This window comes from Aquarana catesbeiana, linkage group LG03, assembly GCF_042186555.1.
Source record: "Aquarana catesbeiana isolate 2022-GZ linkage group LG03, ASM4218655v1, whole genome shotgun sequence".
NCBI classification, from domain to species: Eukaryota; Metazoa; Chordata; class Amphibia; order Anura; family Ranidae; genus Aquarana; species Aquarana catesbeiana.
In genome coordinates, this window is record NC_133326.1 from 540,215,681 (window position 1) to 540,242,241 (window position 26,561).

At 42.0% G+C, this 26,561-nt stretch overlaps 1 protein-coding gene across 14 annotated transcripts in view; it reads right to left on the reverse strand.

Moving 5' to 3' along the window:
* The window catches only part of C2CD5 (C2 calcium dependent domain containing 5), a 224,947-nt gene extending 205,595 nt beyond the window's left edge, over positions 1-19,352 (reverse strand). For all 14 annotated transcript variants that reach the window (XM_073621440.1, XM_073621450.1, XM_073621448.1 and 11 more), the window contains exons 1-4: positions 19,224-19,352; positions 6,953-7,059; positions 2,333-2,419; positions 2,073-2,244 (exon numbers count right to left, since the gene is read on the reverse strand). In XM_073621440.1, the coding sequence (XP_073477541.1) occupies positions 2,073-2,244; positions 2,333-2,419; positions 6,953-7,042 (349 nt within the window). In that variant the 5' untranslated portion in view covers positions 7,043-7,059; positions 19,224-19,352. The remainder of the gene's footprint in view (positions 1-2,072; positions 2,245-2,332; positions 2,420-6,952; positions 7,060-19,223) is intronic.
* Positions 19,353-26,561: the final 7,209 nt, after the last annotated feature.

Here is a 26,561-nt window from a genome sequence, read left to right on the forward strand (position 1 = left end):
TATGCTGATAACACCCAAATCTCGCTCTCTACTCCTCAGCTCAACCCTTCAGGCTCCTCGAGCATCACTAATTTACTAATGGACAAAACAATATGCATGTCACACCACTTCCTCAAACCCAGTCTTTCTAAAACTGAGCTCATTATATTTCCTCCCCCTGCGTACCTTAACCAGACTTTTCTATTCAGATCAATAGCATAACTATCAGTCCCTCCTACCACGTCATGGTTATAGGTGTAAGCCTGATATAACTGCCTTCAATGCAACAATATCTCAAAAATTTGCCCCTTCGTAACAGATGACACCACCAAACTACTTCACTCCTATGTAATCTCTCGCCTCGACTACTGAAACTACTCCTCACTGGCCTACCTTTACACAGGCTATACCCTCTTCAGTCTATCATGAATACTGCTGCCAGACTCATCCACTTTACCAACCGTCTAGAGTCCTCCACCCCTCTCTGGCAATCCCTACTCTGGCTTCTGCTCAACCAATGAAATAAAATCAAAATATTCTTTGATTTTGCCCAAAACTCCCTCGTCACCGATTTCAAAGCTCGCCTCCAGGACCTCTCCAGAGCCTATCCCATCACCTGGAACTTCCTAAACCACAGGTGTTCAACCTATTGACCTTCCTGGGCCACATTGGAAGAAGAGGAGTTGTGGGCCACACAAAATACACTGACAATAAGGATAGCTGATGAGCAGAAAAGGTCGGAAAGCTCAGAAGTTATCAAACACTAAAATAGATAATGTACCTATCGGAGTAATACAACCTCATATTTTTTTTTGTAATATTTTTTATCATAAAAGTAAAAGAGGGCAACATAAAACTAAGGTGATATCTGACACAGTTTTTCATTAACTAACGCATCATTATCTTGTATAATGAATGGAGTAGCAATTCTCAAGGAATTCTCAAGGTGCTCATTAGATATTTTGGTTCTAATTTTGCCCTTCGTGTCCTTCATTCTTAAAAATAGTTGCTCACAAATATAGGTGCTGCTGAAAACTGATGTCATAAATAAGGTGTGATGAAGAATGGGATATTTTTCTTTGGGAAGATACAACTTATAAAAGTCAAGTAAAGAGATACTGTAAAATTTTTCTTCAGCTACATGTGTTCACTAAGTGTTAGCGCATTTTGTGCTAGGGCCACATTCATAGCCGTCTTGGGCCACCCCTCCCCTACACTAATCTCTCTAGCTAGCTCCTACTGGCGATCCGTCGTAGCTGTACGATGACCGCCGGGCACCAGCGATCGCTCCACACAGAGACAGAAAGGAAGTCTGTCAATGTAAACAGACAGATCTCCGTTCTGTCAGGGGAGAGGAGCCATAACTGTTGTTCATGCTAAGTATGAACAACGATCGGTCTTCTCCCCCAGGCAGTCCCATCCCCCCACAGTTATAAACACTCCCTAGGACACACATTAACCCCTTGATCGCCCCCTTGTGTTAATCCCTTCCCTGCCAATGACATTTATACAGTAATCAGTGGCAATTTTTAGCTCTGATCGCTGTATAAATGTCAAGGGTCCCAAAAAAAAAGTGCCCGATCTGTCCGCCGCAATGTCACAGTCCCGATCGCAAAAAAATGGCCTGGTCATTAAGGGGCCAAATCTTCCGGGGCTGAAGTGGTTAGGGAAGCCTATCCCACCCTCTACATAACAACTGAACTTTTACCTTCTCCATCAACTCATCCACACACATTTATTACCTTTTGTATGTCTTTTTCCCACCCCCTTTTAGATTGTAAGCTCTCAAGAGCAGGGCCTTCCTAACCCTCTTGTATGGTCTTGTCGCTCAAACTATTGGCGCTATACAAATTCTATACATTATTAATAAATATTATTATTAGGAGGAGATCAATTATGAGAGCCAGAGAATTCTCTCAGCCCGTCCACTCTTCTATACAGGTTTATCTGTGGTTGGTGAACACTTACTCTAAAGAGGACCCGTTTCTTTGTCCTGAATGGGTGCATTACATGGTTTCATTAAGTAAATACATATGCTTATTCGGTTTTACTAAGTTCTGCTTATTTAAAAACACCACAATATCCCTTCTTACCATGTATGGTGTCATAAATGGGAAACCATCCAGAGATGACGGTGGCAGCCTCAGTGTATAGCAAAGGGTCAATGTCAATGTAGACTTTGCCAATGGCATCATTGGCACTGTATGTATCATGGTCCAGGACTGTGATCTGAAGTGGCTCATCCTGTAAGTCCTCATCATCTACCTGCACATGAAAACGGGTAGACAAGGTGTTAATGCTTCCCTATTTCCCTGTGGAATAAAAATTGCTTGTCTGTGAAAGCAAAACTTACCTCAAATTTGAACCATTCCGAGTTCCACTGCGGATTGAGGGATTTGGGGTACACGTCTGTCTTAAATGTGGTGTTAGCAAACTTTACCTGTGAAAATTCAACATGATATAACAAGTAGTAAGTGCGGTGCAGACACATACTAATTGAAATTAGAGAGATCTATCCTTCTGTAGGGCCAATGAACCATATATACTCATATGATATCATTTATCCAGAATGTCAAGAGACACGTCCAGTCATCTTTTGGTATTGGAGATTCAAACCATCTAACGGGTTCACATACACATACATGGGTTTTGGTTATTCCCCTTATGTTCTTTTTACCGCATGTTGGTACATGTAATACATTGGCCAGTGGTTGTCATGAAAGTAAATGACCTTGGTTTTAAATCAATATACAACATATACGTCCTGGTGTTGAGATTTTCTCCATACAATACCTCCAATAGTCCGGGTGGGAAGTCTATAGTGGGATTCTCATGGCTGCACATTCAAGTAGCTTAAGGGCCAGTTAAGACTACCTGCACAGTAAAACACTGCATTTTAAGATGCAAGTAGCGTTTATTTATTTTTACTGAAATGTTACAGTGGGACACTGCAGCTAAGATAATTTAATGTTTAATCACTTCTTGACGGCGCTATAGCCGAATGACGGCTACAGCATGGTTGTCCAGATAAACAGTCAGTCCTCTCTCTCTGTTCTGTGCAGCCCTTGCCGGCGGGCGGAGAGATAGGGATGATGAGAGAGATAGGGATAGAGATAGATCTCTCTCTGTGGATATAGATATAGATATAGATATAGATAGGGAGAGGGAGAGAGATCTCTCTCTATATATACACACACATCTCTCGCTCTATCTATATCCACACACTAAAAAAAAAAAAAAGTGAAAAAAAAATGGTGTTGATCCATACCCGGCCCTTTGGGGTCTGGTACAGATTTTAAGATAAACCCCATGCCAAAACATAAAAAAAAGCTCTGGTATGTATTTTGAAAGGAACCCCCAGGCCAAATTTTTGTAAAAAATGTTGTGGGGCCCCCCCCAAAATCCATATCAGACCATTATCCGAGCATGTAACCTGGCAAGGAAGGGGGTGGACGAGCGAGCCACACCAAGCCACATGCTCTCAACATGGGGGGATTCTGTGGGCAGTGGGCTTATTGGAATCTGAAAGCCCCCCTTTAACAAGGGAGGCCCCAGATTTCTCCCCCCCCCCCCCATGTGAATGAGTAAGGGGAGTATGTGAACCTTTTTTATTTCCTAGTCGGCAGTAGCGGCGGGTGTCATGATTGACGATGGATCCATCAGATGCCCGTCAGATGCAGCCTCACCAGTGCCCGTCAGATGCAGCCTGCCTAACAGGTGAAGCCTCACCAGTGCCTGCCAGGTGAAGCCTCACCAGTGCCTGCCAGGTGAAGCCTCACCAGTGCCCACATCAGAGCGGCGATCTCCCGCTGTGTCACGGAGCTGGATTTGAATTTCCCGAGCCAGGCGGCCGCAGTAACAATGTTCCGTCTCCTATGATACGTCACACTGATTCAATGTCCCGGCATTGTGTGTGAAGAGATGTGCGATTCAGATGTGTTCCCGTAGAACCCAATGAGCCTGAATAGCACCGCAGTGCTCAGAAAACGTACAGGACTCTTCAAATTTGCAGTGAAAACGCACTGCCGCTGAACCACATATATGTGAACCAGCTCCATAGGAAGCCAGTTTGGTTCACATGTTATGCGAATGGGATGCGGTTCAAAACTCAATTTGCATATATGTGAACGGAGCCTAACTCCACACACACACACGATTATCTCTCTAAAATCGCTTACATTTTTCTCTTTTTTATACAAGACATACATATCATTCTCTAACTTTCTTATAACTCTCTTCAAAATGTCCCTGCTTAAACTAGTTTTACCTCTCTAAATTCTGCTTTCCTTAATTTGTTCGCCGATATCCCTCGCATCCCATGTGGTATAATCCTGTACTTAACTTACTCTAGCTCCTATGATCAGACAGGCAGCCAAAATGCTCATCCCATCTTCCTTCTTTGACCACACAAAGTATTCTGTCTGGGTCAGGGCTCAAAATTTTGCTATTCCTCTACAATTTGACTTTCATTTCTCCGTTTCAGATTTTTCTCCTGTTTTAGAAGTTACTAGTTGTAATGCCTGACTTCAAATTCATCCCACAATTTAAACATCAAAATTTCCTATTGTCTTTTGTTACTTTGTCACTATTGATCCATCCTGCACAAATTGATAGCTGCTTTTCTAGCTGTTTAATTTGCACGATTCTTAGTCCCTGTGGACTTCGGTAACCCATTGTGGATCCCTGTCCACCTTAACTATTTATCTAGGGGCTCAGTATAGGCAGAACCGCACCTTCGGCTCATATATTCTCTAGCACTTCTCTTGCGCTGGACACTTTTGAGGGTCTCTTACCCTGCATTACCATACTTAATGTAATGCCCATATTGACTAGCCAGTCTACTCTTCTTCTCTACATATATCTATAATCTCTTGCCTCTAAACTACTATTAGCAGATGTGCGCTTCATATAACCTGTGAACAGCACTATTCTTCCAATTCTTATCTAGAACACTTCAATGGACATTAGACAGTGACAACATAAGATATAACCATTAATCAGTACAGTTTGATTAAGGAGAGTAAAATAGGTACCCTTTGACTTGAAAATGCCTTACCAATCAAGGAAGTCTGATTGAACTCAAATGTGGGCAAAGGGCTTACCTCTGCCGGCTGATTATCAGAAATTCCAAGACCATCTCAAGCTCCTCATTTCAGATTGTCAGGGTCACCTGTAAATCCCTTCCTGGCTGGCTCGCCAACTGTTCTGGAAATTTTACAGATATAAAGCAGCGCCATCAAGCTCAATCTATTTAGTAAACTAAATGTGCAGCACCTACTACACCAATAATATACTTAAACTTGACATAATATATAAGTTATCAAGAGATGTGAACCGAGAGGGACACATCACGCCCAACCGAAAGTGACGATCCGGGAACTAGGAGCTGGTGGTCAGGTGAGATGCAATGTGGAAATTTACCTGACTACTGGGTGCCACTCACTAATAGCGAGGGAATGATTGAATTTCAAAGTGTTTTTTATCTCTGAACATGCAAGTTTGATGTGAGACATTTGTGTTTAATAACAGCTGGTTTTATATACTACACTATCAGAGCTTTCCTTTGTCTTTTCCTTTATGGATTCACATTCTTGGTTGGTGGAATATACCCTGGAGACGGCTATGGTTGGAGTTAACCAATGATATGACTGAGCGCAAATTGCCAAGCATGAGAATGCAAGGCAAATTGATCTGGTGAGTGCATTATCTGTTGGGGAAGTGGTGATATGGAGACACGAAGTGTGGTGCGAGGATTGAACGCCTGCAGCTGAAAGTTTCATAGCAGCACAGATAATCTATGGAAATTGAATTGGACTTTTTGCATGGACTTTATTTATGATATTGTATTGTTGTGACGCTTCACTGTTCACAGGACGTTTTTGTATTTTAGATTTTTTACTTTTAAGTTTAAGTTTATTTTATATTTTATTTAAAGTTTAAGTATATTATTTGGGCAGTAGGTGCTGCACATTTAATTTACTAGAGATTGAGCTTGACGGCACCGCTTCATACCTAGATAACATGGGTAACCTTTTTATAATCTTTAACATAGTTAAAGCAGCAGCATCTATTTAATGGATTTTCTTTTTTCACTCATTATTTTCTCTGTGACGCTGAGGTAGAATTGTAGCATATTGGGTAAGGAATCACAATTCTTTGGAGATTAATATTGATAGATAGGCAACTCCTATCCTCATATTGATTGGTGGTTCCAAATTAATAAAAACTACAGGAGTAGGAAACAAACAAAAAATATACATGCAACATCTTTCCAAATACTGTAACTGTTCTGTTTATTTGGAATTAAGGTTTTTTTATACACATGCTTTACTTACGTAGGTATATTAATATTACCATTGTACTTTTATGGTAACAAGTAGCGTTACCAGGCTCATTTCTAAATCAGGACATGAAAAAATGCAAATGTAATCAAAACATTATTAGTGCAGTGTGCAATACATAGGCAAAGCATTTAAAATAGAGTACAGTAGTTTTATACAGAATTTACAATTTCCTTTACCGTAGGCTTACAACACACTGCATTTTTGTGGACTGAATGGTGTCAGCCCTGCCCAGTTTTCTATTGCTAAACTTATCAATCCATCCCACTGTCTTCTTCTCCAGAGCATAGGAAGAGAACTAGGAGGGCTAAATAGTCTCTTTGAGATAACACAGGACAGCTCTGAATTTCTAAAATAGTTTTTTTTCGGACATATAAAATGGATTATAACAGAACACTTTCAATGGTATACTTGATAGACCTAAAGGGAGCAAATAAGATAATTTCCATGCTAGAGTTTACATAAAATGTAACTCTCAGCTTTTATGTGCTCCAGCTCCTCATTTTACATTTTCCATCAAATAAATGACAGAGATGGTCAGGACCCTCCATAGTTGGGTTTATTGAAAGACTCTTGACAAAAGGATATTAAATAAGCCAAAAATGCATTCCCTCTACGGCTCAATTTCTCACCTCCACAAAGGCGTCGGTCAGGTCACTTGCTCTGTCCATCACTGGCAAATGGCGCCCGGCCACAATCTTCACCTTCAGTTTTCCCGGCATTCTTCACACTGGTCTTTCTGGAAGGGATAAATAAATGTCACTAACAAAATAGTTGCTTAAAGTTTAAGTCCAGTCCATTCCTAACTAAGCTTAAAACTGCTCCCCCAACCCACCCCCCCTCTTCTAAACCGTATTCTATCTACACTGTGAAAGGAAGATGTGTATACTTACTTATTCTAAAAGCAATCTGGCCCAGTCACGTGATCAGCTGTCAGCAGCGGTTTCAGTGCAGAGGAGGGACAGCTGACAACAGATTCCCCATGGTAAGCTTATGGGTGAAACCAGTGCCCAAGTACTGCAGCCTTTGTCGGAGATCTCTCATCTTCACTGAAGCCAGCCTCTGGGGAGATAACGTGACCGGAGTGCTCTCGGAATAGGTGAGTATACACATCTTCCTTTCAAAGAGTAGATGGAATATGGTTTAGAAAGGGGATGGGAGCAGGTGAAACCTTAATTAGGAATAGGCTGGACTTCCATTTTAAAAGGTCTTTGTCGATGACATACATTCCACATCAGTGTGAGACATAAATCCGAAAGCATACAGAATTCATTAACAGGTGCAGCTGTCCTACAGTTGGACCTGCTTCAAGTAAGTCTTGAATTCCCATAGAACAAGCCCCAGACAGGAAGTCCATGGGACTTCTCAGAAACACAGGCACGAAGAGTTATAAATCAAGATCTAATCCCTGAACTAACTATAAGAAATTTAATGGTCAAGCTGGAATTAGGTTTTTTAAAGGGTGCACCAGGGGCCACACTGGTATATTCCAAAATAAGCAGCTCTCATTTCTGCTAACAAGTTGGTAAAGCATAGCTTATCCTGGAGATACTAACTACAACCTCAGTAAAAATTAACAAAGTTCTTCAAGCTGTCAGCTGCTTTTAATTTACAGAAGGTATTCCAAAGAAAAGTGATCTAAAAAGATTCACACTGAGCCCGATTGTTCATAGCACAGAAATACCTGGCTAACTGGGTTAGTAAAAGTAGTTGTTACCATACAATGTTACAGACACTTTCTAACACAGTTATAAAAGCGCCATAACTGCTTTTGCTTAGTTGCAGATATTACCTTTTTTACATGGTTAAAAAGTTTTGTCATATGACCATGCATATCTCCTTCCAGATAGTGGGGTCGGGGTTACAGGACACTGTGCAGATACAGTGTACCTGTATTCCATAGTCTGTTCAGCTAGATGCAATCTGTGCTTAAAGCAGAGTTCCACCCAAAAATGAAACTTCTGCTCTAACCCTTCTGACGGTATTCCCAAGTGTAGCTCGGGGTTAAATTTCAGAATCATTAGCGGTAAGTCAGGATTGCATTGCAGAATCCTAGTACAGCATACTTACCTTGTCACCAGGATCCTGCTGTGTCCTTCGCCCGATCCTCTGTGTTCCGGGCTCTGTTCCCTGTGAGCGTTGCGACGCATGGGGGCGGAGCCCGGCAGCAAATTCAAAATGTACAAAAAACATAACACATACAATAATGTAACCTGTAAGACTACAGTGTACTATATCAAATCATTTCATCTCCCTTTTGTCCCTAGTGCTTTGTCCAGTGCCCTGCATGCAGTCTTATATTATGTATACTGTTCTTTCTGCCTGGAAACTTGAGATTGTCCATGGCAAACAAAAAGTGTCCCCTTACGTCTAAAAAGGTTTTAGACCAGCTAGAAAACAGCGATAGTAAATTAGAACACTTGCAGAATTGAGCGATCGTGAATTGTGGGGAAATTCATTTTATTATTATACTAATATTTTTTATAATTATTAGATTATAATTTATGATTTTGTGTTTCAAACCCAGTTTTGACATACATCCAGCTCCCACTTCCTCCCCTGGCGCCGCAAGGAAGTCCCCCCCCCCCCCCTGCAATCTTCTGGGACACCTCACAGGTCCCAGAAGATTGCCCGGCCATTCACAGGGCAGCTTGCGCATGTGCAGTGAAGCCACAGCCAGACACCCACAGTTACAATGACGGCGCCACAGAGGAGGGGGAGAGGAGCAAAGTTTTGTGCGCCTGTATCACTGGACCATGGGACAGGTGAGTGTCTGTTTATTAAAAGTCAGCAGCTACAATTTTTGTAGCTGCTGGCTTTTAAATGGGTAGAACTCCACTTTAAGCAGGGGGCTGTTAAAGAGACACACTGCCATTGGGAAGGGGTGTGTCCCAAAGGGCAGGCTGTGATTGGGAGGGGGTGTGTCTCAAAGACAGGCTGTGATTGGGAGGAGGTGTGTCCCAAAGGCAGGCTGTAATTGGGAGGGGGTTTGTACCATAGGCAGGCTGTGATTCAGATGAGGTTTGTACCATAGTCAGGCTGTGATTCGGAGGGGGATGTGGTGGCAGAACAAACTACTCAAAACAGACATGCTGAGTGTCTGCAGTGTCCTGTACCTCTGAATGGCCAGCCAAAGAATGAAAATTGACCACGCTAACACAAAGCTTCTGTGCTTTGTGGGGCTTGATTAAAACCAGGAAGAAGGGTGACTGGCAGAATTAACCAGGTGCTTCAGATGGAAGAATTACATGAAAATGACAAAGACTACGATTGTTAAAATACACATACAGGCGGTCCCCTAGTTACAAATGACTCCTACTTACAAAACGGAGGAAGACAACAGGAAGTGAAAGAAAATCTACCCCTAGGAAGGGAAATTCACTCCTGTAAGAGTTATTATGGGAAAAACGTGCCTCCACTGAAGCTTTATCACCAATCTTTGTTTCCACAACAACCCAAAATTTACAAAATCCAACTGTCATTGGGACAGAAAGTGAGGCGAAATCTTCTGAACAGGGGCACAGACAGCAAAACAAAACGTTACAGGGGTGTTTGTTTGTTAACCCTTCCCTATGCTATCCAAAAAGCTTTAAAGCTATCCAAAAAAAAAAAAAAAAAAAAAAGTACCTGTTCCGACTTACAAACAGATTCAACTTAAAGCGGAAGTAAACCCATCCATAAAACAGTTTCATTTCCGGCACGTGCCGGAAACGTAACACTCCGATTGGTTGTGCTGTCAAACTGTCAAACCATCCAATGGCCGGTGTCATAACTGATCACATGTGCAGCATCACGGCAGTTGTAGATTAAACAGAGGCAAAGATGGCGGCTTCCTTGGCTGAAAACGATAGGAGGGTTTACTTACACTTTAAGGACAAACCTACAGACCCTATCTTGTTTGTAACCCGGGGACCGCCTGTATATGAACACACACATAGAAAAAAAATTAAATATTTAGGGTAACATATGCTTTAAGTATTGTACTGAAACGAGTGTGGGCACCATTAGAGATTACAGGATCATCCAACATCAGATGCTCTATATAAACAGGGACTTGACTGCATGCAGATCATATGCCTCTGTAGTTACTCCTTTGCATGTTACAGCTGGCAGGTCAGATTTATGCAAAAAAACATATAAAAACCTTCTCCCCTTCACCAACACACAGTGTTGTGTAAATAGCAAATATGAAATCTACAGCACCAATAAAAAAGGACAAGCAAAAGGGATGCAGTGCATTCTATAGCTCACCTTTGGGACTCTGTAGAAAGCAATGCCGATTCACTTTAATTTCATCTACGGGAAATGTTGCAGGGATTTTTATTTTTATTGTAAGTGAGCACTTGGAAGTGTTTTTATTTTTATTATTGCAATAAAAATGACTGTATTATGGCTTTTTATTTTATCATGATGGCCAAAATGCATTTGAGGGATTAAAAAGTATAAAGATCAAAAGTTGGAAGGTGGTGACTTGGAAAGCCGCCTGAAAGGATAGCGTAAATATCAGCAACTGTGGACCCACTTACAGTAAGAGAAAAAAGTATTTGATCCCCTGCTGATTTTGTACCTTTGCGGACAAAGAAATGATCAGTCTCGAATTTTAATAGGAGGTTTATTTTAACAGTGAGAGACAGTATAACAACAACAAAAATCCAAAAAAACGCATTTCAAAAAAGTTATAAATTGATTTACATTTTAATTAGTGAAATAAGCATTTGACCCCTTCGCAAAACATGACAGCACTTGGTGGCAAAACCCTTGTTGGCAATTACAGGGTCAGATGTTTCTTGTAGTTGGCCACCAGGTTTGCACACATCTCAGGAGGGATTTTGTCCCACTCCCCTTTGCAGATTCTCTCCAAGTCATTAATGTTACGATATAAAATATGTGTCACCGGCGCAAAAAACCAATGTGTTTGTCAGAATTGCTGCATTCAGAAAAAACCTTTTCTTTAAGGGATAAGGAATAAGTGAATTGGATGGGTGTGAATGCGCTATTCCTATCTTTACACCACTTGTAATAATATGTGATCAAAAAAATTAATACATAAATAACTGTATCATATGATAATGCAATTAACCATCTCCTGCGTGCAAATGGAATACATAAAAAACACAATTCAAATAAATATAAACCAATATCCTTCTCTTGCGTGTGAATTACACAAAAACCTGTAAAAGCAGTTGAAGACCATGTGCAAATTGCCCCACCGTTGCATATACACAATTTTTTAAAGTCCCATAAATTCCATAAACCATAAAACCAAAAAAACTTAAACTTAAAAAGTCCAAAAAAAAAATCCAAAAAAAGAAGAAAGAGAAATCCTCTTGCAAATGCTGTGACTGTATTGTGCTCTCGTATCTCTTCTTAATTATAAGTGACTTTGTGACCCACCACCACCTTGCAGATTGGCCACTCACCAGATACTGTAAAATTATGTGCCTTTGGTTCATTCATGGGATAACCACTCCACCTTATCACCACTTTTCATCAGCTATGCTATGGTTGTTCCAGAGATATAACATTAGAGGACACAGCATAGCCCACCGATCTTACACAGCATTAGCTCTCCTCTTCTCAAGCAGGACTTAGCTTATGACAGATCCAGATCATGTCCTCTCTTCCTGCTTTCAACACACCGACAACAGCTATGCTGCAAATTTGCAGCATAGCTGTTGTCGGTGTGTTGAAAGCAGGAAGAGAGGACATGATCTGGATCTGTCATAAGCTAAGTCCTGCTTGAGAAGAGGAGAGCTAATGCTGTGTAAGATCGGTGGGCTATGCTGTGTCCTCTAATGTTATATCTCTGGAACAACCATAGCATAGCTGATGAAAAGTGGTAATAAGGTGGAGCGGTTATCCCATGAATGAACCAAAGGCACATCATTTTACAGTATCTGGTGAGGGGCCAATCTGCAAGGTGGTGGTGGGTCACAAAGTCACTTATAATTAAGAAGAGATACAAGAGCACAATACAGTCACAGCATTTGCAAGAGGATTTCTCTTCTTTTTTTGGGGTTTTTTTGGACTTCTTAAGTTTTTTTGGTTTTATGGTTTATGGAATTTATGAGACTTTAAAAAATTGTGTATATGCAACGGTGGGGCAATTTGCACATGGTCTTCAACTGCTTTTACAGGTTTTTGTGTAATTCACACACAAGAGAAGGATATTGGTTTATATTTGAATTGTGTTTTTTATGTATTCCATTTGCACGCAGGAGATGGTTAATTGCATTATCATATGATACAGTTATTTATGTATTAATTTTTTTGATCACATATTATTACAAGTGGTGTAAAGATAGGAATAGCGCATTCACACCCATCCAATTCATTAATGTTACGAGGCTGACATTTGGTAACATTCGGCTCCCTCCACATATTTTCAATGGGATTAAGGTCTAGAGACTGGCTAGGCCACTCCAGGACCTTAATGTGCTGCTTCTTGAGCCACTCTTTTTTTGCCTTGGCCGTTATGTTTTGGGTCATTGCCATGCTGGAATACCCATCCACGACCCATTTTCAGTGCCCTGGTTGATGGAAGAAGGTTCTCACCCAAGATTTGACAGTATGTGGCCCCGTCCATCGTCCCTTTGATGCAGTGAAGTTGTCCTGTCCCTTTAGCAGAAAAACACCCCCAAAGCATAAGGTTTCCACCTCCATGTTTGACGGTGGGGATGGTGTTCTTGGGGTCATAGAAAACATTTCTCTTCTTCCAAACACGGCGACTTGAGTTGATGCTAAAGAGCTTGATTTTGGTCTCATCTGACCACAACACTTTCACCCAGTTCTCCTCTGAATCGTTCAGATGTTCATTAGCAAACTTCAGACGGGCCTGTACTAGAGCTGCACGATTCTGGCCAAAATCAAAATTTTCTTGCTTAGAATAAAGATCTTGATTCTCTCTATTGCATTTGAAAGACTGCTGCGCAAATACAGTGTGACATGAAATATTAAGTTGAATAAAGCTGCACTATAAAATTATATAAAATAAAATATATAAATATAGTCCATATACCACAGTGAATGTGTGCAAATCTCAGAAAACTTCAAACACAGCAGCAGCCTATAAGTTGCACAGATTTAGTCCATATGATGTATCCACCAGTGTGTAATCTTGCAATAAACACCACAAACAGTGCACCTCCACCACAGAGTGTGTGCTTACCAGAAGGCAAGCTCTCATGAACCTGCGGCTATAAACACAGCCAGGACCTCTGTCCAGAAGGGTATTGAGATGGCAATTCACAGGTATTAGGTAGGAAGGATCTTGGGCTACACACCAGGCGACCAGGGAGACGCGATCATCAGCCAGTCAAGGGAATAGGTCAAGCGTTACCCAAAAATGCAAACTCACCATACTGTAACTCTTACCATATAAGGTTTATTAAAAGGCTAAAAGTTGCACTTACATGAATACAGGATAAAAAGATCAAGAAAACAGCCGGCCAGCTTGCGAACACCCGTCCACTAAGTTACAGCTCAATGACGTCAGTACGCCAATCCTCCCAACGCACGTTTTGTCACAATCTAACGTCGTCTTGGGGAACGGGCGATGCACTGAGTCGTCGCACTATATAATGGACCAAAGGAGCCACGCCTCGATCTGAGTCTTGAGAGGCGGGACCCAATCCTCCAAAACGGGAGGCTAAAAGACACTTGAGGATTAAAAAAAAAAAAAAACTTTATTAAAAGTTAGAAAAGGACCAATTATGGACCAGATTGAAAATTTAGAAGGCACAGAAACTTTATAAAGGAGTGGGACAGTACCGATCACATTAATAAAACTATACAGCATAGCAAATGTTACAGAAAAGTTGGAAGACCTAGTTCCCGTATGTGGAAAAAAAAAAAAGCAAGAAACTATTATATTCCGGGGACAAATCTTATTTGTTTAATTAGTAACAAACAAATTAGTGTGGTGACAAATATGTCTAGGTTGAACACCAATTCCGGGCTCACACCAAACAAAGGCCGCCACAACACTGACCATAATCCCCGTCTCCCGGAAGCACACAGGAGTTTAGGGCTAAGGGGACACGGAGAGTAGTTCTTCCATGCCTCCAGTGGTGGAAAGGAGGTACTACACATTATGTGTCATAAGCAAGAGAAAGTATACATACCACATAGGGGCTAGAATCAAATCCAGAAGAGAGGGAGCAAGACCTCAATCTTAATATAATTTCAATGTCAATTTAATAGCCTTTAAAAGAGAAAAACTCTCCAGATGGCCAAACCAACCTAAAATGGTGAACTATAAAAATCAGCAAATATATATTCTTTCTGTAATCTTAATATTAGGGCTGGGGAAAAAATCGATTTAAATCTTGAATCGAGTTGAGAGGTCAAATCGATTCAAAATTTAAGCAAATCGATTTTTTTTCACCGCGCCGGTCCTGAAGAGCTGCGGGCAGGAGTTTTTAGGTGAGGCCGCAGGTTCGGATAGAGTAGAGGAAAATATAATATAATTATATTTTAAAAGGGTATTGCCAAAGACTCACATCGAGTTCACATCAATATTAAATGTCAATATGACCACACTATTAAGAGTTATCAATAAACGCATTTAGGTTCACATTCACATTTAACCCAAAAGGGACATAACTCTTAATCCTATGTATCCAGGACATCCCTAATCTAGAAATACCACGCACCAAAGAGCTCCCTCTCCACTGAGGACAAAACTTGTCAATTCCCCAAAATATTGTCTTGGCGGAATTTTTGTTGTGGGCTATTAGGTAGTGTTTAGAATCTGAACCATTTTTAACATTTGTGATGCGTTCATTTGGTCTCACCGAGAGGGGACGTTTTGTCCTGCCCACGTATTGAAGGCCACAGGGACATTGGAGTAGGTAGACGACCCCCTCGGTGGAACAAGTGATGAAAGGTTTTATCTCACAATATGCAACGGAAGTGCTGGATGAGGTGAACTTTTGTGTTCTTCTATGCGTGCAACCATTTAGGAAGCACGTATATAATTTTTATATCATTTTTTTAGCGCAGCTTTATTCAACTTTATATTTGTATGTGTGTATATCACGTTTCTAGCAGCTGCTTTGTTTTCTGTTTTTTTATTTTAATAATTTTTTTCTAATTAGTATGGCATTTTCCATTTTTATGACATAAAATATTGCAACAACCACCATGTTATTCCCTAGGGTCTCTGTTTAAAAAAAAAAATATATATATATATTTATTTTTTTAAGCAACTCTTAATCCTATGTATCCAGGACATCCTTAATCTAGAAATACCACACACCAAAGAGCTCCCTCTCCACTGAGGACAAAACTTGTCAATTCCCCAAAATATTGTCTTGGCAGGATTTTTGTCGTGGGTTATTAGGTAGTGTTTAGAAACTGAATGATAGATAGATAGATAGATAGATAGATAGATAGATAGATAGATAGATAGATAGATAGATAGATAGATAGATAGATAATGTTTGGGGGTTCTAAGTAATTTTCTAGCAAAAAATAATGATTTTAACTTGAAACCAGCAAATTTAAGAAAAAGGTTTAGTGTTTAAGTGGTTAAACTTCCCTCATGTACACACCGAAGTGTATTCCTTTGATCTAAAGGACAAATCTTTACAATGTTTATACTTTGTTCCACAGCTAAAGAATGTTGTGATACTTGGCAGACTGCCTGTTTTTTTTTTTTTTTTGTTTTTTTTTTGTTTTGTTTTGTTTTTTGACAGCTGTGGCTTCAGCAGAGCAGAGAATTCTCTGCATACAGAAAAAAAAAAAAAAAAAAAAAAATCAGGAAAATACTTTGGGGGAAAAAATTGCGATAACAATTCTTAACGATTAATCGGGCAGCTCTAGCCTGTACATGTACTTTCTTGAACAGGGGGACCTTGCAGGAGCTGCAGGATTTCAGTTCTTCACGGCTTAGTGCGTCACCAATTGTTTTCTTGTTGACTATGGTCCCAGCTGTCGTGAGATCAAAGACAAGATTCTCCTGTGTAGTTCTGGGCTGATTCCTCACCGTTCTCACAATCATTGAAACTGCACAAGGTGAGATCTTGCATGGAGCCCCAGACCGAGGGAGAGTGACAGTTATTTTGTGTTTCTTCAATTTGCGAATAATTGGACTAACTGTTGTCACCCTCTCAGTAATCTGCTTGGCGATGGTCTTGTAGCCCTTCCAGCCTTGTGTAGGTATACAATCTTGTCCCAAACATCCTTGGATAGCTCTTTGGTCTTGACCATGGTGGAGAGATTGGAATCTGATTGTTACTTGTATAAAAGACACCTGTCCACAAAGCCAATCTGAGATTAAGAACACTCCCTTTAAGAGAGTGCTCCTAATCTCAGCTCGTTACCTGTATAGAAGACACCTGGGAGACAAATCTTGGGGATCAAATACTTATTTCACTCATTAAAATGCAAATAAATTTATAACTTTTTGAAATGCGTTTTTCTGGATTTTTTTTTGTCATTTTGTCTCTCACTGTTAAAATAAACCTACCATTAAAATTATAGACTGATCATTTCCTTGTCAGTGGGCAAACTTACTAAATCAGCAGGGGAACATACTTTACAATACTTTTTTCTCCCCTCACTGTTTTAAAGTGATACTAAACACACACTGTTTCATTTATATTGTCCCTTCAATTTCTGTATGTGGATGATGGCATTGTAATTTTTTTAATAAAAGAAAAAAGTCTTAGTACACTTTTCCTGATCGATATAAAGCTGTCACATGACCCAGATCTTTCCCAGCCTGTCTGCAGGGAAACATAAGCAGAAGGAGCTTCTAATCCTCTACTGCAGGTCACATGTACAAAATAAAAAAAAAAAAAAAAAAAAAAAACAGCCTTTGGAATACAGAGTAAAAATAAAAAATTAATATCAAACTGTTTTAAATTGTCATACAAATATACAATGCAGATAGCGTGTATGCAGCTTACTTGTTGATCATTCAATAAATACAGCAAGAGGGGCCAACATCAGAGTGCGGCTCTTATCTTTTTGATTTCTGGATGGTGAGCAGAGACAGGCTACAAGATTTGGCATCCAGATTGTCTGTGCATATATATATATATATATATATATATATATATATATATATATATATATATATATATATATATATATATATATATATATATATATATATATGAAATTACCTTTATACATGTTTTGTACCATTGTTATGTATGCCAACATCCATTCATGCCAATAAAATATGTCAACATACTATCTAACCTGCACAAGTCAACAGCCTCATTTAAAGTCCCAAACCACCTTTTTGCTTACTTGAACCAGGGATGGAGGCACATATACTTATTAAGGATGAGCTCTGGCGTGTTCGCAGAGCCCAACAAGAAGTTGGCACTGTGCTGCACTAATCACAGGCGGTGAGATATTTCCTGATCTCTGCAGCCGCGCATCGGGACAATGTCTCACTACCTGTGAGCAGCGCCGACTTCCTGGCGGGCTCTGCACATGGGCTGTGCGAACACGCCAGAGCTCATCATTAATACTTATATGCTTCATATAAAGTCCCAAATACACCCCCCCACCCCCTTTCAGTATTAGAAGAGTGGGACTTGAGTGGTGCTGTGGATTTGGATATGTTTACACCATTAGATGTTGTGGGAGAATTGGGATGTGCTTTAGTCAGAGACATGTTTCGAAAATTAACTTACAGCTCCTTTACAAATCAAGACTTGCATGTTTGTGCTCCCAAGATACCCCTTAAAAGTTATTTGAAGCACATTTGATATATTGCTCAGCAAGATCTATTATAAAAACAAAAACAGAAAAACGAGATGGACAGCACAGTAATAAGTATTTTGTGAATGAATAAAGGGGTTCTTAGGGCAACAACGTAAGTGCCAAAAGACCACATGGCCCCATAGGGTGCAGGTTGGGCACAAGGTCTCTATTAAAGGATGAGCTCCGGCGTGTTCGAACAGCCCACATGCAGAGCCCGCCAGGAAGTCGGCACAGCGCTGATCGCAGGCAGTGAGACATTGTCCAGATGTGCGGCTGCAGAAAATATCTCACCACCTGTGATCAGTGCAGCACAGTGCCAACTTCTTGTTGGGCTCTGCGAACACGCCAGAGCTCATCCTTAATACGTATATGTGCCTCAATCCCTGGTTCAAGTAAGCAAAAAGGTGGTTTGGGACTTTAAATGAGGCTGTTGACTTGTGCAGGTTAGATATTTCCAATTCAGTCCAAGGTTTACCTGTATAATGAGGGCTGATGAAAGTCTTACAAACATTGGGACTCCCCACCATGGGTGTGGCGCTTAGGGTTGCCACATCATCCCTTTAATCCAGGACACATATGAATTACACAGGTTCTGAGGCTGATTTAATACAGATAAGGAACCAAGTGAGTTTAATTACCACCTTAATTAGCCACAGAACTTGTGTAATTAATGTGTGTCCTGGATTAAAGGGATTATGTGGCAACTCTAGTGGCGCTCCATCCTTCCCTATTTTATTGGATGTCACATGGGACTGTAGAACAGAGCTCCATTGCCACCTCCTACAGACAGCAATATCAGCTCTGCCTGTCAGTTCCTCTATAGCTGAACCTATTTATTAACCCAATCTGACCATACACCACCGGCACAGCTGACATAATGACCAGCGTTTACTCCACCTGCCCCACTCTTATCAATTCATCACCAGTGAGGTGAGTACAATGTGACTGAGCTACTAAACATTCTCCTCTGTGCTGCTAGACTGCCATTAGAGACCTGCAAGAGCCAGCTGGGGGCTGCCATCTTGTGGGAGGGGCTAATGCAGAAGGAAAGCATCCTATCAGAACCCTGACCAGCTCATGCCTTTTCGGTGGCAGAGACTTCCAGGTGACTAACAGGCCCCTCCCCCGCCCTGCACAGGTTCGCCCTGGGTCATATTTCGGGTGTTCCGGATCACTCACCCTCTCACAAGCTAATAATTAGGGCTCCTTGTCCCCCCTAGACATCACTCTGACTTCCACTCTGACAGTCCGCACAACACTTCCGCTTCCGCCCGATGTCACGTGACGAGGCAGTAGTGGGCGAGAGAGGGGACAAGAGAAGAGGAATGCGAGAGCTATAGAGGAGGGGCGGGGATAGAATGGAAGGGGGCAATGAGGGGCGGGGCCGAGCTGTATTGTCGGTCGTACGGGGCTATATTGTATTTATAGAGACCTGACTGCAGCTGAGGAGCTTACACTCTAATGCCCCCCCCCCTCACAGTCACACACTATTATTATACATAGCTCCCAACTGTCCCTAATTTGGAGGGACTGTTTCCGATTTCGAGGGACTGTCCCTGATTTGGAACAAAGTCCCTCTGTCCCTCATTCCTCCTCATTTTGGTCTGATCTACATAGACGTATATAAAATGCACTTTTTATCTATCAAAAAGTGTTTTCTAGCGCTAAACCTTTAATCTGATTTTTAAATTGCTATATTTGTAAATTCCAAAAAGCCAATATAAAGGAAAAGTAGTGATAAAAAAAGCACTTGTGGGTTTAACCAATCTTTTACTTTTTTGTACAATTCTCCTTTAAGGGGGGCGTGACAAGGGGCGTGTCCTATGCCTGCATACTTTTGCTGATAGGTGTCCTTCATTCCCATCTCAAAAAGTTGGGAGGTATGATTATATATAGATATATATCTCCGACATTTTCCCCAGTGCTATACAGCATTGGTCATCAACCCTGTCCTCAGGGCCCACTAACAGGCCAGGTTTGCAAGATAACTGAAATACATAACAGGTGATATCATTTGCTGCTCAGTGATTGGAGTATTCTAGTCTACATCTCCCCAAGGTAATACATAAAACCTGGCCTGTTAGTGGGCCTTGAGGACAGGGTTGATGACCACTGCTATTCAGAAAACACTGAACCAGTCACATCAGTCTCTGCACCAAATGAGCTTATACTCTAATGTTCCCACCACAATCACACACTATTACTTTTATATATCTCTGACATATGCCACAGTGCTGTACGGAGAACACTGAGCCAGTCACATCAGTTTCTTTACCAGAGGAGCTTACACTCTAATGTTCCCACCATAGTCACACACAGGAGCGTATCATGAAATCAGTGGGCTCGTGTGCAAGATCAAAAGTGGGTCCTGGGCATCGATAAAGAAAAAATGTGGTGCATGAAGCGTGCCGCAGCGAAAAGTGCTCAAGGTTTAACCACTTGACGACCGCCTCACGCCGATGTACGTCGGCAAGGTGGCACGGACAGGCAAAATCACGTACATATACGTGATTTGCCTTCCGCGGGTGGGGGGTCCAATCAGACCCCCCCCCGGTGCCCGAGGCGGTCGTCTTTTGTCCCCCGGCGATCGGAGATGAGGGGGAGGCCATCCGTTCGTGGCCCCCCCCTCGCGATCGCCGCCGGCCAATGAGAACATTCCTTTGCTGCTGTATGCTAAACAGCAGCAAAGGAAATGATGTCATCTCTCCTCGGCTCGGTAATTTCCGTTCCGGCCCGAGGAGAGAAGACAGGTATGTGAGTGCACCAACACACACACACACAGTAGAACATGCCAGGCACACTAAACACCCCGATCCCCCCCCCCCGATCGCCCCCCCAATCACCTCCCCCCCCCCCTGTCACAAACTGACACCAGCAGTTTTTTTGTTTTTTTTTTGATTACTGCATGGTGTCAGTTTGTGACAGTTACAGTGTTGGGACAGTTAGTATTACCCCCCTGTAGGTCTAGGATACCCCCCTAACCCCCCCTAATAAAGTTTTAACCCCTTGATCACCCCCTGTCACCAGTGTCACTAAGCGATCATTTTTCTGATCGCTGTATTAGTGTCGCTGGTGATGCTAGTTAGGGAGGTAAATATTTAGGTTCGCCGTCAGCGTTTTATAGCGTCAGGGACCCCCATATACTATCTAATAAATGTTTTAACCCCTTGATTGCCCCCTAGTTAACCCTTTCACCACTGATCACCGTATAACTGTTACGGGTGACGCTGGTTAGTTTGTTTATTTTTTATAGTGTCAGGGCACCCGCCGTTTATTACCGAATAAAGGTTTAGCCCCCTGATCGCCCGGCGGTGATATGCGTCGCCCCAGGCAGCCTCAGATTAGCGCCAGTACCGCTAACACCCACGCACGCAGCATACGCCTCCCTTAGTGGTATAGTATCTGATCGGATCAATATCTGATCCGATCAGATCTATACTAGCGTCCCCAGCAGTTTAGGGTTCCCAAAAACACAGTGTTAGCGGGATCAGCCCAGATACCTGCTAGCACCTGCGTTTTGCCCCTCCGCCCGGCCCAGCCCAAGTGCAGTATCGATCGATCACTGTCACTTACAAAACACTAAACGCATAACTGCAGCGTTCGCAGAGTCAGGCCTGATCCCTGCGATCGCTAACAGTTTTTTTGGTAGCATTTTGGTGAACTGGCAAGCACCAGCCCCAGGCAGCGTCAGGTTAGCGCCAGTAGCGCTAACACCCACGCACGCACCGTACAGCTCCCTTAGTGGTATAGTATCTGATCGGATCAATATCTGATCCGATCAGATCTATACTAGCGTCCCCAGCAGTTTAGGGTTCCCAAAAACGCAGTGTTAGCGGGATCAGCCCAGATACCTGCTAGCACCTGCGTTTTGCCCCTCCGCCCGGCCCAGCCCAGCCCACCCAAGTGCAGTATCGATCGATCACTGACACTTACAAAACACTAAACGCATAACTGCAGCGTTCGCAGAGTCAGGCCTGATCCCTGCGATCGCTAACAGTTTTTTTGGTAGTATTTTGGTGAACTGGCAAGCACCAGCCCCAAGCAGCGTCAGATTAGCGCCAGTACCGCTAACACCTACGCACGCACCGTACACCTCCCTTAGTGGTATAGTATCTGAACGGATCAATATCTGATCCGATCAGATCTATACTGGCGTCCCCAGCAGTTTAGGGTTCCCAAAAACTCAGTGTTAGCGGGATCAGCCCAGATACCTGCTAGCACCTGCATTTTGCCCCTCCGCCCGGCCCAGCCCAGCCCACCCAAGTGCAGTATCGATCGATCACTGTCACTTACAAAACACTTAACGCATAACTGCAGCGTACGCAGAGTCAGGCCTGATCCCTGCGATCGCTAACAGTTTTTTTGGAAGCTTTTTATTGAACTGGCAAGCGCCAGCGGCCTAGTACACCCCGGTCGTAGTCAAACCAGCACTGCAGTAACACTTGGTGACGTGGCGAGTCCCATAAGTGCAGTTCAAGCTGGTGAGGTGGCAAGCACAAGTAGTGTCCCGCTGCCACCAAGAAGACAAACACAGGCCCGTCGTGCCCATAGTGCCCTTCCTGCTGCATTCGCCAATCCTAATTGGGAACCCACCGCTTCTGCAGCGCCCGTACTTTCCCCATTCACATCCCCAACCAAATGCAGTCGGCTGCATGAGAGGCATTTTCTTTATGTCCTCCCGAGTACCCCTACCCAACGAACCCCCCCAAAAAAGATGTTGTGTCTGCAGCAAGCGCGGATATAGGCGTGACACCCGCTATTATTGTCCCTCCTGTCCTGACAATCCTGGTCTTTGCATTGGTGAATGTTTTGAACGCTACCATTCACTAGTTGAGTATTAGCGTAGGGTACAGCATTGCACAGACTAGGCACACTTTCACAGGGTCTCCCAAGATGCCATCGCATTTTGAGAGACCGAACCTGGAACCGTTTACAGTTATAAAAGTTAGTTACAAAAAAAGTGTAAAAAAAAAAAAAATATATATAAAATAAAAAAAAATAGTTGTCGTTTTATTGTTCTCTCTCTCTCTATTCTCTCTCTCTTGTTCTGCTCTTTTTTACTGTATTCTATTCTGCAATGTTTTATTGTTATTATGTTTTATCATGTTTGCTTTTCAGGTATGCAATTTTTTATACTTTACCGTTTACTGTGTTTTATTGTTAACCATTTTTTTGTCTTCAGGTACACCATTCACGACTTTGAATGGTTATACCAGAATGATGCCTGCAGGTTTAGGTATCATCTTGGTATCATTCTTTTCAGCCAGCGGTCGGCTTTCATGTAAAAGCAATCCTAGTGGCTAATTAGCCTCTAGACTGCTTTTACAAGCCGTGGGAGGGAATGCCCCCCCCACCGTCTTCCGTGTTTTTCTCTGGCTCTCCTGTCTCAACAGGGAACCTGAGAATGCAGCCGGTGATTCAGCCAGCTGACCATAGAGCTGATCAGAGACCAGAGTGGCTCCAAACATCTCTATGGCCTAAGAAACCGGAAGCTACGAGCATTTTATGACTTAGATTTCGCCGGATGTAAATAGCGCCATTGGGAAATTGGGGAAGCATTTTATCACACCGATCTTGGTGTCATCAGATGCTTTGAGGGCAGAGGAGAGATCTAGGGTCTAATAGACCCCAATTTTTTCAAAAAAGAGTACCTGTCACTACCTATTGCTATCATAGAGGATATTTACATTCCCCGAGATAACAATAAAAATGATTAAAAAAAAAAAAAAATGAAAGGAACAGTTTAAAAATAAGATAAAAAAGCAAAAAAATAATAAAGAAAAAAAAAAAAAGCACCCCTGTCGCCCCCCTGCTCTCACGCTAAGGCGAACGCAAACGGCAGTCTGTCGTCAAACGTAAACAGCAATTGCACCATGCATGTGAGGTATCGCCGCGAAGGTCAGATCGAGGGCAGTAATTTTTGCAGTAGACCTCCTCTGTAAATCTAAAGTGGTAACCTGTAAAGGCTTTTAAAGGCTTTTAAAAATGCATTTATTTTGTTGCCACTGCACGTTTGTGCGCAATTTTAAAGCATGTCATGTTTGGTATCCATGTACTCGGCCTAAGATCATCTTTTTTATTTCATCAAACATTTGGGCAATATAGTGTGTTTTAGTGCATTAAAATTTAAAAAAGTGTGTTTTTTCCCCAAAAAATGCGTTTGAAAAATCGCTGCGCAAATACTGTGTGAAAAAAAAAAATGAAACACCCACCATTTTAATCTGTAGGGCATTTGCTTTAAAAAAATATATAATGTTTGGGGGTTCAAAGTAATTTTTTTGCAAAAAAAAAATAACTTTTTCATGTAAACAATGAGTGTCAGAAAGGGCTTTGTCTTCAAGTGGTTAGAAGAGTGGGTAATGTGTGACATAAGCTTCTAAATGTTGTGCATAAAATGCCAGGACAGTTCAAAACCCCCCCAAATGACCCCATTTTGGAAAGTAGACACCCCAAGCTATTTGCTGAGAGGCATGTCGAGTCCATGGAATATTTTATATTGCGACACAAGTTGCGGGAAAGAGACAAATTTTTTTTTTTTTTTTTGCACAAAGTTGTCACTAAATGATATATTGCTCAAACATGCCATGGGAATATGTGAAATTGCACCCCAAAATACATTCTGCTGCTTCTCCTGAGTACGGGGATACCACATGTGTGAGACTTTTTGGGAGCCTAGCCGCGTACGGGACCCCGAAAACCAAGCACCGCCTTCAGGCTTTCTAAGGGCGTGAATTTTTGATTTCACTCTTCACTGCCTATCACAGTTTCGGAGGCCATGGAAAGCCCAGGTGGCACAAAACCCCCACAAATGACCCCATTTTGGAAAGTAGACACCCAAAGCTATTTGCTGAGAGGTATAGTGAGTATTTTGCAGACCTCACTTTTTGTCACAAAGTTTTGAAAATTGAAAAAAGAAAAAAAAAAAGTTTTTTCTTGTCTTTCTTCATTTTCAAAAACAAATGAGAGCTGCAAAATACTCACCATGCCTCTCAGCAAATAGCTTGGGGTGTCTACTTTCCAAAATGGGGTCATTTGGGGGGGTTTTGTGCCACCTGGGCATTCCATGGCCTCCGAAACTGTGATAGGCAGTGAAGAGTGAAATCAAAAATTTTCACCCTTGGAAATCCTGAAGGCGGTGCTTGGTTTTCGGGGCCCCGTACGCGGCTAGGCTCCCAAAAAGTCCCACACATGTGGTATCCCCATACTCAGGAGAAGCAGCTAAATGTATTTTGGGGTGCAATTCCACATATGCCCATGCCCTGTGTGAGCAATATATCATTTAGTGACAACTTTGTGCAAAAAAAAAAAAAAAAGTGTCACTTTCCCGCAACTTGTGTCAAAATATAAAATATTCCATGGACTCAATATGCCTCTAAGCAAATAGCTTGGGGTGTCTACTTTCCAAAATGGGGTCATTTGGGGGGGTTTTGTGCCACCTGGGCATTCCATGGCCTCCGAAACTGTGATAGGCAGTGAAGAGTGAAATCAAAAACTTACACCCTTAGAAATCCTGAAGGCGGTGCTTGGTTTTCGGGGCCCCGTACGTGGCTAAGCTCCCAAAAAGTCCCACACATGTGGTATCCCCATACTCAGGAGAAGCAGCTAAATGTATTTTGGGGTGCAATTCCACATAGGCCCATGGCCTGTGTGAGCAATATATCATTTAGTGACAACTTTTTGTAAATATTTTTTTGTTTTTTGTCATTATTCAATCACTTGGGACAAAAAAAATAAATATTCAATGGGTTCAACATGCCTCTCAGCAATTTCCTTGGGGTGTCTACTTTCCAAAATGGGGTCATTTGGGGGGGGGGTTTGTACTGCCCTGCCATTTTAGCACCTCAAGAAATGACATAGGCAGTCATAAACTAAAAGCTGTGTAAATTACAGAAAATGTACCCTAGTTTGTAGACGCTATAACTTTTGCGCAAACCAATATATATATGCTTATTGACATTTTTTTTACCAAAGACATGTGGCCGAATACATTTTGGCCTAAATGTATGACTAAAATTTAGTTTATTGGATTTTTTTTATAACAAAAAGTAGAAAATATCATTTTTTTTCAAAATTTTCGGTCTTTTTCCGTTTATAGCGCAAAAAATAAAAACTGCAGAGGTGATCAAATACCATCAAAAGAAAGCTCTATTTGTGGGAAGAAAAGGACGCAAATTTCGTTTGGGTACAGCATTGCATGACCGCGCAATTAGCAGTTAAAGCGACGCAGTGCCAAATTGAAAAAAGACCTCTGGTCCTTAGGCAGCATAATGGTCCGGGGCTCAAGTGGTTAAATTACGCTAAATATTGGGTGTGGCTTAACCGCTTGACGACCAGCCACCACATTTATACTTTGGCAGGTTGGCTCGGCTGCGCAAATCGCCGTAGGTGTACGTCGGGCTCGTACACAGCGATCTGTAAGTGCGTGCGCCCATTGGCCAGCGGGTGAGCCAATCAGTGAGTCCGCCGGCCACCCGCGATCGTTCCCCGCAGTGACAGAACGGGGATCTGCCATTGTAA